Raw genomic sequence first — 13474 nt, forward strand, 5'->3', positions numbered from 1 at the left:
CTACCCTTCCTTCCTCACCCAGATCTTCCCCACACTAGCCATGAGTCTGTCCCTCTTCTCTGACCTCCTGTGGCCTCTATTACCTCCATCATTTGCTTTGCACTCAGCACAGCCCCATCGAGCAGCAACTGACATTCTGGAAGTTGGTTCAGTCTCCCTAACCAAAGCAACTGGCCACAAAGGTCCAGGGCCACTTAATCATCTGACTCCCAGCCTCTAACAGGTCAGGCGTTTGGTGGAAGAGGATGAGAATAAGAACATCTGATGCATCAGGCCGGGGTCACACACAGTCTCTCCCAGTTTCCCATTCTTCAGCTTGAACCCCCGCTCTGAGGAAGGCAGACATTCTTACACACTGACAGCGGCAGCAAGAGCAGCGCGCATCTCTAATAAACGCAGCCCGTGCCAGCTCCCCGGCAACCACGGCATTTCTTCTCATGCTTGTTGCTCTTCAGTAAATGTCAAGCTCCAGAAGTTTCAGCAAAACCCTTAGAGGCTCAAAGGCTGTCTACTACAGAGGACCATTAGGCAATTATTTGGCAGCACCCAGACCTGGGCTCCTCACTGCCTTCCAGTTTCCCAAGGGCCAAGGCTGGTCTCCTGCCCCAGCCACGGCCCCTAATGCCCCTGCCCCGCCTACTCCCCGTCACTCACACAAGCTCTGGGCCCTCCCTGTTCCTTCTCTCACCCTAATTAACCAGACACCCTCAACCTGTATCCTGTAGCTCATCCACTGGCCTTACTTCCAACTGACTTCCTTCTGACACAACAGCACCCAAAGTTTCTCCCCATTTAACAACTGGTAAGGGAAAAATATATATGTAAAACAAAATAGAGAGTATGACCTCATTTTGGTAAATATTAACAAAATGTTTAGAAGTAGATATTTATGTGGGGAAAGGTCTGGCAGAAAATACAACAAGCTATTAATAGTGCTTTTCTCGTCTGTTTTAAGTTCCTCAATGAAAATAGATTATTTGCATAATAAAAATTAATGAAGCAAAAAAAAAAAAGCTGGTGTTTCCACATTGGCTTCTTTTTTGCCAGTGTTAATGGATGTGGTACCTATCACGGTCACCACCCACAGAATAAGGGGGAAAAAACAACGCAGGCTTAGGAGACCAGTTCCATTTGTGGACTTCTGATGAGGGCCGTTTTCATCTCCATCAGTGTGTAAAAACAAACAAACAAACCCATTTTATTCTCATCATCACCTGCAAAGAACAGGCCCCACCTGCACTTTTGTTTTGTTGCTTTTTCCTTTCACATCCTCAGCTAAGAATCGCAGTGTGCTGGAAAGCGTAAGTTCTATGGGCAAAAAAATCGACTGTTTGTGGGAAGCAAAACAGAACAGGTCCTCTGAAAACAACAGAATGTGGAACAGGACGTGTAGGATTCAGAGTTAGAAAATGAAGGTTCCAGTTCTGATGTCAGTCAAGTCCTTTTCCTTCCTTTCCTTACGGATTTTCTGCCTCATAAGTATCCAGCTCAGTTTACTGAACACCTACTATTTGCCAGGCACTGTTTGTTGGTGGAAAGATAAATGAGGCTGTGCAAGTTTCAAGGGCTTTGCAGACAAACTGGGAGGTGCCACATGCATATTAGGGATTCACTGGTCTGCCCTGCAGGTGCCGATGAAAACCATTATCCATCACCGAAGAAATTAGATGCCATCCCCCCACCTCCCACCGGCCCTCGCAATGTGGAGTTGCCGCTCAAATGGGAAACCGCTCAGCTGATTGCGAGCCAGTGCCTGTAGTTCCGAGCACTGCCCTTGAGACTTCTTACCCAGGACCAGCGTCTGAGGCTGCTATTTGTTTTCTCTGACCGTGGTGTCTCACGACACACAGCTGGCCTCTTACACCTGGCGGTCCCTGGGGCCTGTCACTGAACTGCAGATCCGTACTTAGAAGGAAGGCTGCCTGCCTCTTCGAGGTGCCACTCAGCAACCTTACCCACCACCGGCTGGACCTCATGTATAACACGTGAGCTGTGCTGAAGTCAGGCCAGCCCAGACATACCTTCCAAACTGAATGGAAATCTGCCCAGTCCTTTCCGAGGGAATCAGTAGAGAAAATGCTAACCTCAGCCACAAACGAAGTCTTTAAAGTTCAAATTCTGACTAACAACTAGGCCAGAGAACTTGGAGCACTTTGTTGAAACTCAAAGGAGAGCAATTGGATACGTGGGCCCCCCCCTCCCTTCTTACTAGCTTCTCTTGTGCTTCCCCATCAAGCAAGGCTGGGTGGGATACTCACCCACACACCGTTTCCCGTCCTCGGCCAGGGTGTAGCCACTGTAGCACTGACAGACAAAGGAGCCCAGCAGGTTCACGCAGAGCTGCTCGCAGCCGTGGTCCTCCGCTGCACACAGGTCCTGGACTGGGGCAAAGCCATACCATTAGAACATGGCTCTCAAGGAGGTGACCCTCGGTGACCCTCGGCCATCAGCAAGCAACTCTACAGCACTTGTCAAAACAACCTTTAAAAGCATTGAAAGCGTTATGAGATCATAGTGGAAAATTTGGGAAACATAGAAAGAAAATAGAAAAGTCACCTGTAATCCGCCACCTGCAGTCCTACCATCCAGAGGCCACCGCTCTTAACACCCGGGTGTGTTTCTATGTATATAGAAAAACTCATTTTTCAAAGTTGGAATTATTCATCTCTATTAAATGCATTAAATAATTTAAAATTAACATCAATTTGTGGGACTTCCCTGGTGGTCCAGTGGTTAAGACTTGGTGCTCCCAACGCAGGGGACGTGGGTTCGATCCCTGTTCAGGGAACTAGATTCCGCATGCCGGAACTAAAAGAGCCCCATGCCACAACTAAAGATCCTGCACAAGGCAACGAAGATCCTGCGTGCCTCAACTAAGGCCCAGTGCCACCAAATAAATAAATTAATTTTAAAAACCCACGAATTTGTATTTTTCCCATCTCAGTGAAAGTGTTCTGAAAACATCTGGATGGTTCTTGAGGACTGAAGTTATCACAAGCAGGTATTTGCGCTTGTCTGCATCAAGTACCATTCCTATTCTTTGAGAAATAAAAGGCTTTGTAATCAGAGTCTCACCAAGGTACACACCGATATACACAGTCTCACCAAGGCAATCTGGTGCTGCCTTTGACATTTTGCAGAAGCTGAGAGAGAGTACAGTGAAAAGACCTGCTACTCCACCAAAAACATGGCAGGTCTAGAAGAGCCCCTTATTCCCAAATCTGCATTAGTCTCTTTGGACATAGTTTTCCTCATTCCATTTCTCCATCAGAAGGACCTTTCAAAATCCACTTTGTGCTCTACTTATTCATCCCATAGATGAGGAAAATGGGAAGCCAAAGGAGGTTAGGTAGAGTTAACAAAGATTACTAGGGAGAAATGAATGTATGGCTATTAACAATTCTATTTTGGTCAAATATTTATTAGTGCTGGGCCCTGGCTATTTACTCAAATGCAATGTAAGAACACATTCACAGCAGTGCATTTACTGCCGTGGAACTAAGAATCTATCAGAGGATGAAACGGTTAAAGGCATTTTCACTCCATCACTGACTCAGTCTCTCCTTTGAAGAAACAGGCTGACATGATGGCATTATTTCTCAGCAAGGAGAATGGCTTGGTTTCATAACTAGCTCTTTGAGTGACTTTCCCATTAAAGTTGGAGAAAATCAAAGAGCATTAAAGGGATTGAATATATTAAAAATTGTTCTCCTCTGGTTAAAAGTTACCACTAGGACAGCTATGGAAAAACTTAATACATAGAAAGCTGGATTAATCCCTGAATCCAATGGCTACGCTTTAATGTAATCTCCTAGGTCTTTGAGTTTTATAGTTTATTATGCTTTTAGATAATTATAAAATATCAAATTGATAAAAAAGATAAAAGCTGATATATTCATCACCTCCATCAAATGCATTAAATTCTTTTTAAAAATAAAAGCTACATCATAAGATTAAAAAACATTTAGGTCTAAGATTCCAGAAATAAGGATTCTGGTTTTAAAATGCTAAAAGAATTATTTTCATTCTTAAATCAATAAAGTAGATGAAAAAATTATAGATGCAAATTCCTCTCTTACCAGTCTATTTCTATCTTATATTTCCAATTGGGAACTCCAACTGAGATTTCCCATGGATCCAGATATAAGGAAAATAGCAAGAATCAGAAAAAACTTCAGCTCATGCAAAAATCATGGTGAATAATTAAAGAGTGACAAAATTTACAGTTAGTTACAAGCTTAAGCCAGAGACCTAAGAAAAATCTGAATCATCAGACACTTTTCATTTATTCAGTCAATGAAGCGCCTACTTTATCCCAGGCACTGGGGATGTAGTGGTGAACCAAAAGATAAAGGGGTTCCTGCCGACACACAGCTTGTACTCTAAGGGTTAGTAATGTGAAGTTCTAGGAAGAGCATTTCTGATAAAAACTCAGAAGTGGAATTTATCCAAAGAAAACAAAAACACTAATTCAAAAAGATATATGCACCCCTATGTTCATTGCAGAATTATTTACAATAGCCAAGATATGGCAGCAACCTAAGTGTCCATCAACAGATGAATGGATAAAGAAGATGTGCTACATAAAATCAATGAAAGGTTACTCAGCCATAAAAAAAGAATGAAATTTTGCCATTTGTGACAACATGGATGAACCTTGAGGGTATTATGCTAAGTGAAATAAGTCAGACAGAGAGAGACAGATACATATGATCTCACTTATATGTGGAATCTAAAAAACAAAACAAGTGAACAAGCACAACAAAACAGAAACAGACTCATGGATACAGAGAACAAACTGGTGGTTGCCAGAGGGGATGGGTTAAGGATATGAATGAAATAGGTAAAGGGGATTAAGAGGTACAAACTTCCAGCTATAAAATAAATAAGTCACAGGGACGTAATGTACACATAGGGAATATAATCAATAATATTGTAACAACTTTGTACGGTGACAGATGGTAACTGGACTTATTGTGGTGATTATTTCAAAAAGTATATAATGAAAATGTAAAATACTGAATCACTACGTTGTACACCTGAAACTAATATTGGATGTAAAGAGTGTTTCTGACTGAAAGAACAGTGAATGCAAAGGTCCTTAGGTAGAAAAAACTAGCCCCATTTGAGGACTGGGAAGGCCAGAGTAGCTATCAGATGCATCCTAAATAACTAAAATACAAAATAAAACATGCTAGAAATCCAGAAGAGAGGTGCTGCCAATACAATGGGAGTTCAGAACGGGGATGAATTACTGCCAGCCAAGGCTGGATCCATCAGAAAAGGCTGGCAGGCAAGTGGGAGAGAATGGAGAAAGGGAAATGGACCCAGGGCTGAGGGAACAGTAAATGTGCAGAAACAGAGGAAAGCAGGACAGGCATGGTAGCTGAATTCCACTCTGGGAATTCCAAGGGAAGTAGCAGGAGGGAGCATCGGAAGGACAATTGACACCAGATGGCAGAGGGCCTGGAATCAGGCTGCGTGGTCTTAACTGCGTTCAGCAGGCAGTGGGGACCACTCAAGGTAAAAGCCTTAAAAAGGGAGATGGGCCATTTCACCTGAGTCGTGCTTTGGAAGGATAATTCTGGTTGCATCACAGTTTCTTTTAGCTCTGGGAAATATAAAGGACGTCTAGAACAGATAAATGAAAATCACTACTTTGGGAACAGCGGTAGTTTTCTGAATTCCAAGCCAAAGTAGCTTGGGTTTGCTTGCACGTTGATGGGAAAATCAACCTCTTGACAGGAGGACCTTCAATTGTTCTTCAGAGCTCTTGGCCCCGCCCATCGGCTGTCAGTGCATGTCAGTGCACCCCTGCACTTCTCGCTCCTGGCATGTATCACGATGTTAATTACATAGGCATTCATGTAGTGATGTATTTACTGTGTCTCCCTTGCTAGGCTCCCTAACTGGGAGGAGAGCGACCCTGCACAAAGTCCTGATGGCTGGAAAATGACACCCCAGTACACTGGAACAACGTACCCCCAAATCCCAAGCCCATCTCTGAAGGTGGGGGGGTAGGAGCTTCTCCACCTGGGTCCCCCTTCTCAGCTCCCACAGCTGCTTTGCCTCCTCTCTTGTGTCCAGCAGGAATCCTGCCTAGCAGTGGTTACGAAGGAGTGGTGGCAGTTTAAGTAAATTTTTTCTCTTATTTATAATGATCTGTTTTTGAATTTTCTAACAAGAGCTTATACCAAGAGTTTTATAATAATGAAAAAAATCAACGTTACAAAAGAACTCCTTTGAAAGTAGCATCTTAAAAGCAGTGAGGGCTTCCCTGATGGCGCAGTGGTTAAGAATCCTCCTGCCAGTGCAGGGGACACGGGTTCGATCCCTGGTCCGGGAAGATCCCACATGCCGCAGAGTAACTAAGCCCGTGCACCACAACTACTGAGCCTGTGCTCTAGAGCCCGCGAGCCACAACTGAGCCCACGAGCCACAACTACTGAAGCCTGCGTGCTACAACTACTGAAGCCTGCACACCAAGAGCCTGTGCTCTACAAGAGAAGCCACTGCAGTGAGAAGCCCGTGCACCGCAAGGAAGAGTAGCTCCTGCTCACTGCAACTAGAGAAAGCCCGCGCGTAGCAAGGAAGACCCAACACAGCCAAAAATAAAAATAAAAAAAAAATAAAAAATAAAAAACAAAGCGTGTCTTTATAAAATAAAATAAAAGCAGTGAACCAGGATCTTGAAGCAATAAACATTTGTTCCCCCAAGACTTCCCCCCATAAGGTAGGTAGAGAGGCAATGAGATGCTTATGCCTTCCAGAACGGGACAGCCATGAATCACTGCAGGGTCCCGTCTACCAGAGCACGACTTCGGCTGCTCATTAGAACCATCTGGGGACATTTGGAAAATCCTGATGCCCAGCCCAACCCCTTAAATCAGACAGCTGGGGCTGGGATGCAGGCAACACTGTTTGCTAACGCTCCCAGATAACTCCGATGTGCAGCCAGGTTGAGAGCCATTGAACTACGGGATGAAAGTCCTCACAATCACCCAAGGGGAAGGGGCCCAGAGGCAAGAGTCAGCCTCCCCCTTTATCAACTGAGTCTGCAGGCTCAGATTCTTCTTTTAAGCAAATCTCAGATTTTTTTCTGCTGTCCTTGGACCCCTCTCCAAGTGGCTAAAAGACCCCGGACACTAAGTGAGGGTGCAAAGTGTGGTTGGAACGGGAGGATCATGGCTTGCGTTCCCGAAGAACGATCCCACAAACAGCAGGCCTGCCAGCTGGCCTCAGGCCTTTCATACTGTTTTTAGAACACTGGGGATTTATGACCACTAGTGATCTGTACTGTCCCAAAGGAAACCATGCAGGATTAATTTAATTAAACAAAGAGTAAGGAGTAAATACAGACTAGGTTCTCACAAAACAACTTTGTTGTTTTCCTGGCAGTGGTCACTTCCATTTGAAACAAATACAGATGTTTTTGGATGACTCCTTATTCTTTAGGAAAACAGCACTTCTTTTTCTCACAGCCTGGGAGGATTTCACTGAAGGGTGATAAAACCGTGGACGTCGGAGAAACAGTGGATTCAGAGTTCCCATTACCCTTCCAAGCCTTCTCTACCCCGTTACCCACACTCATGGCTGCTGACTTCAGCCCGATGTCACCTCCTCCAGGAAGCCTTCTTCAGCTTGGCTGGGTTTAGAGTCTCCTTCCTCTGGGCTCCTCTAGCCCTATACACACAGCTCCACTAGAGCACTTATGCATTTAGCCCACAGTATTAGAAGGACCGGATCACAGGTCTGTCTGCCCCATGAGAACGATCTGGTCTGACACAGTTTTGATTCCCCAGTGTCCTAGCGCATGTAGTTGGTGCCCCATAAGTGTTCGTCTACTGAATGAACAGTGACAAAGTCCCATACCCCTTGCCTCCCAACAGGGATGTTCCTAGAGTCCTAAAATATCTCCTCCACCAGAAATGGGGTCCTGGGAAGATGAGTGAGATGGGAATAAAATGTTTCCTGAGTCTCTGTACCTCTCCTCGTCCCCAGCAAGAGATATTCCTCTCCCAGAAGAGTACAATGACATCGGGGAGCCAGCCCCCAGCTGCAGACACCAGAATTCTCATGACAGCTAAGGAACCAGCTGCCTTGCTGTCTGCTGCATCCCTGGTACCTAGCGCAGTGCCTGGCACATTGTAGGTGCTCATTAAGTGCTTATGAATGGATGAATGGACCCAACACCTGAAATACAGGGTTGTCAGTCATTCCTCACTCATCAGTCTTACCCAGGCTGTAAGCTCTGAAAGGCACAGGATAAGTCTTCGGTGGTCTTCAGGGTGCCTGTGATACCACACACTTCACATAGCAGGTGCTTAGTGGACATGTGTTGATCTGACTTGACAGTCACCAGCCTGGAGTACTCAGGGATGGGGGGCTCTTATCTGACCACTCCCTTTTAGAGGTCAAGTTCCCCTTCAGGGTTTCCCTTACCACAGTTATAATTTAACACTTAATTTGCAATTGTTTATTTCATGTCTACTTCCTCTGCCATTTGAAGGCAGTGCTTGTTCTGTTCAGCCCTCCAGCTCAAATAACTAGCATGGTGTTTGGCATGTGGTCAATTTTTAAAAATATATTTGAATGACTGAATTCATTCATTCATTCATTCATTCGTCAAATTGCTCAAACTGCTGAGAAAAAAACAGTGAATAAAATAGATTAAAAAAATCAATCAATCTCTGTCCTCATGTAGCAGATATTCAACTGGGAAGCCAGCTCCTACTGACTCACATTGACAGACCGTGCCCACCTCTTCCCAACTCTGCGTTCAGCAAGGCCAAGTGGGTAGCTTGAAATCAGCCATGGTGGTAGTATTGACAACACAGGAATTGGTGAACATTACAAATTGGACCTTTTCCCCCTGGAGATCTGGTTGTTAAACATTTACTAGCATACCATGGACAGGGGTCAGACATAAACAACATAAACAGGTAAAAATATATATTACGTTAGATCTTAGAAGTGCTATAGAACAAAATTAAGCAGGAAAGGGCGGTTGGGAGTATGGAGGAAAGGGAGCTTCTGTTTTAAATAGTGTGGTCAGAAGGTGGTCTCACAGAAAAGATTATTTTATACAAGAACCTGAGGGAGGTAATATGAAAAAGTAGGGATCAAGGGGATTGAATCTTGGAGGAGGAGATAAGGGGCAGTTATGTTTCTTTCCATAGGGCTTAAGGGAAGCAATCGGATAGAATGAAAAGAATATTGCCTTTGGAGCCAGACCTGGCTTCAGTGAGGTGACCTGTGTGACTTCATATAAGTGATTTCTATGAGATTGAATTTTCAAAGACGTTAAATAATTAAGTGGAGAAAACATCTTATTGCAGGGTTACATGAGATAATATAGATGATAAAGCATCTGAGAGATGGGAGGTACTCAACAAATGTTAGTCTCCTTTTTTCCTAGTTTAGGGTAAAGAAAGGTCTTGGTGGTGCAGGCCTAGTTAAGCATGGAGGAAAGGTGAACCCCAACCAGATTTTGCCTACATCACAATTCTAATATAATATCACTTCATTGGGTGCCTATGAAACCCCCCACTAGATTCAGATTTCTTTAAATGACATCAGTGTATCTGTGACTAAGTTTTGGTTTGTGAGTTCTATGCTGAATTGATCTGACACAGTAAAGTAGGCAATTTTGAATTTTATAACAAAAGATCTCAACAAACTCAAACAATGCCTTGCCAGAGGGCAAATGTTAGCCTATATAGCTGACAGTCAGCAAAATCCGCTTGCTTCTCTTGTTTCCAGGAGAATTTTAGGAGGGATGTTAGCTGCAGCTGCTCAGTCTTCCCAAGTGAAATAAATCAGTGAGGATTTGATAACTAAGCGCCCCAGGGCTATGCTCAAATCCTGCCCTAGCGTTCCCCTGAGGCTCACAGCCATTCTAGATTTAAGGGCCTTCCTCAGTGTGTGATCTTGAAACCCTAGCACAGCGCCTCAGCCGAAGAACTTGGAAAACTTCCATCTGGTTACACTGGATGAGAAGCACGGGACAAAGACTGCAGTGGCTGTGCCTGACATCATCCTGGGCAAAATCAAAGGCTTTTTACTGACTTTTCAGAATTGGAGACAAGCCGCATGGCATGCTATTGACACCAATGACAGTTTAATTTCTCCTCTGGACTTAAAGCAAAATGAACACCTTTAAAGACATGCTCCACTTTTTTTTTTACGGCTCCTGCTGCTATTTAGCCTGAGATGTAGAAATCAGAAATTATGTATCACAGCGAGAGAGAAGAGAAATGTATTATTAGAGCTGTTATTTCACTCAGCTGGGAAACAATGCGATTTCTGCCTGCTCCAACCCCGAAAACTCACTTGGAGTTAGGGCTCTGCAAACACCTGCCAAACCTAAGCCTGCATTTTGGGGACCATCCCCCTTCTTTCATCATATCTGAAAGCCCTAATCTTATTTTGACAGCTGCGGTTTGGATTTAAAGACTTTCAGCAGTAACTGGGAGCCACCAGCCTTGTGCTTCTCTGCTGGAAGAAACACCACCAACCCAATGTCACCCAGAAAAACAAACCCGTCCTTCCAGGCAAACTCCAGCTGTGCCTCGCATCCCTCCTCCCCCAACGGCTTCATTCTTTTTCAGTCAGTTCTCCAATTCATGAACGAGATTTTAGTTTTCTTTTCAGAAGGGGAAAAGAGGAGGATCCCCAAAACAAAGCCTGAAAACATAAGTAAATCTGACTGAATGAGGTTGATCAAAATAATAAATAAGCGTGAACGAATAATGCCCTAGTCATGCAGAGCGCTTTGCAATTTCCAAACAGCTGTCAGTCACATCATCACGTTCTCACTATGAACTCCCTGCGGAGTGGAATCTCCCAGGGAGAGATCTAGTTTAAAACAGCGGGAGCAGTGGTTTTCAAACTTGACCAGAATCCCCTGGAGGGCTTTAAAAGGATGTTAAAAGACACCCTCCTAGGCTGCATCCCTGGAGTCCCTGATTCAGTAGGTCTGGGGTAAGTAGGGCCTGGGAATTTGCATTCCTAACAAGTTTACCCCCAAAGCCGCCTGTTTGTGTGCACGCACGCAGTCTGCTCGCTCTTGCACTTGCTCCGCGCTGTCTCAGCTTTGTGGGCTGCCCCAAAGCTGAGACCTTGACCTCCCCTTTCCACACTCCCTTTCCCACTCCCTCCCCTTTCCCACAATCCCTCCAAGATTCCAACCATCTTCAGGGCCAATTACCACCACCAAGCGTATCCAGCCAGGCATTTTTCTTGAACTCTAACCCTCATCTCCAGCTGCATCCAACCACTTGTGTGGGCTCTCGCCTGGACTCACTGCTTTCCCCGCAAAACCAGGTTTCCTCTCTTATTTATCAGTTTAAATTCTGGTTTCCTCTCTTAAGTTATTTATCAGTTTAAATTCTTGTTTCCTCTCTTAAGTTATTTATCAGTTTTAATTCTAACACCCCTCACCCACCATTCCCCATCTTCGGTCATAAACTCCTCCCTGGGGCGGGGATTATTGCTGTGATCTCCTGATTAACTCCATGGGCATAAGAAACACACGCACTGAATTGACTGAACTGATTTGAACTGTAAACTGATTGCATCGTCCATGTTCAGCTCCGCACGTGCAGAGCACAAGCGAAGCCAAGATCTGAGTGTTCTTGGAGGGTCTTGGGTCTCAAATATATAAGAGAAAACACTTACTTTTCTCCCACACACCACAAGAGCGTCTGGCTCACAGAGGGGAATCAGTAAGTATTGAATGAATAAATGAACGAATGAGTGGATGGATAGATGGTATTTCTGCACCTATTATCTAATCCTAATTCTAATCCTAGGTATATATTACTGCCACGGTCAATTTACTAAAATGTGGTTTTCCCCTTGACACCTTGTGTTCAGCCCCTCTATCCACCAGAAACAGCAGCTGGAACTCAGCTTGAGAATCAAATCACTCCATAATTTGTTCCAGCTTAAATTCGTTTCCTCATCCCCCACTAATGTCCCAAACTATTCCAAATAGGCAGCCTGTACAGGCAGCATCCCCTAAAGACAACAGCTCTACATTTCTCTTCTCTTCTTTGACTTGCTAGAAAAACCCCTATTCCCCAAAGCCTTCCCTGATTGTTCCATGACTCTTTCTCCAGTCTCTTCTCTTGCAGCCTTCTGTCTCAGCACCAGTTACCTTCTCAAACCACCCTGTTCTGAAAATACATATATATACATACATATATATTATTGAATTTAAATGACATACAATAAACTACATATTCAACATAGACAAGCTGGTAAACTTGACATACCAACATATCATCACCATAATCAAGATAACATATCCATCACCTCCAAATCCCCAAAGTTTCCTAGTGCCCCTTTGTAATCCCTCCACCTGTCCCTTCTCTCCCCTTGGCCCCAGGCAACCACTAATCTGCTGATCATAGATTAGTTACCATTTTCTAAAATTTCATATAAATGGAATCCTACAATATGTACTCTTTTTTTTTTTTTTTTTGGTCTCATTTCTTTCATTCAACATGGTTATTTTGACATTCATCCAGCTTGCTGCATGGGTCAATAGTTCATTCTTTTCATTGCCTAGTAGTATTACATTGTATGCATATATCACAATTTGTTAAGAATTCACCTGTTGATGATTTGGGTTGTTTCCAGTTTTAGGTTATTACAAGTAAAGCTGCTATAAACATTTGTTTGGATATAAACTTTAATTTCTTTTGAGTAAATACCTAAAAGTGGAATTATGGTAGGTACATACTTAACTTTGTAAGAAACTGCTAAACTGTTTTCCAACGTGGTTGAACCATTTTACATTCCTACCAGGAACAATGATAATTCTGTTCCCAACTTTGCTAATACTTGGCATGGTCAATATTTTAAAATGTATCTAATCTAGTGGAAGTATAGTGGTATCTCATTGTGGCTTTAATTTTGTATTTCCTTAGTATCTAATAAGTTTGAGCATCTCTTCTTTATATATCTTCTTTGGTTAAGTGTCTATTCAAATCTTTTGCCCATTTTGACTGGGCTGTTTATTTTTCTATTATTGAGTTGTAAGAATTCTTTATAAATTCTAAGGTCCTTTGTTGGATATATATTTGCAAATATTTAATTCCAGTCTGTGACTTGACCTTTTCCCTTTAGTAGCAGTGTATTTGGAAGAGCAAGTGTTTTAATTTTGATGATGTTCAATTTACTGAGTTTTTCTTTTATGTTTTGTGTCCTATTTAAAAAATCCTTGCCAAACCCAGGGTCATCAAAATTTTTTCTCACATTTTCATCTAGATATTTAAATGTTTCTATTCTATATTAACATTTAAAATCAATTTTGAATAAATTTTTGTATATGGTGTGAGGTAAGGGTCAATGCTCATTTTCTGGCACATGGCAATCCAATTGTTATAACACCATCTGTTGATGACATTATTTTTTCCCCATGAATTGCCTTGGCACCTTTGTCAAGAATCACTTCACCATATGCGTG

The 13474-nt window shown here is 43.2% G+C and overlaps 1 protein-coding gene across 3 annotated transcripts in view; it reads right to left on the bottom strand.

The window, feature by feature from the left end:
• MATN2 (matrilin 2) overlaps positions 1–13474 on the bottom strand; it is a 159247-nt gene that overhangs the window by 66157 nt on the left and 79616 nt on the right. For all 3 annotated transcript variants that reach the window (XM_036830498.1, XM_036830496.1, XM_036830497.1), the window contains exon 5: positions 2259–2381. In XM_036830498.1, coding sequence (XP_036686393.1) covers positions 2259–2381 — 123 coding nt within the window. The remainder of the gene's footprint in view (positions 1–2258; positions 2382–13474) is intronic.

This window comes from Balaenoptera musculus, chromosome 17 (genome assembly GCF_009873245.2).
Source record: "Balaenoptera musculus isolate JJ_BM4_2016_0621 chromosome 17, mBalMus1.pri.v3, whole genome shotgun sequence".
In the NCBI taxonomy this organism is placed as follows: Eukaryota; Metazoa; Chordata; class Mammalia; order Artiodactyla; family Balaenopteridae; genus Balaenoptera; species Balaenoptera musculus.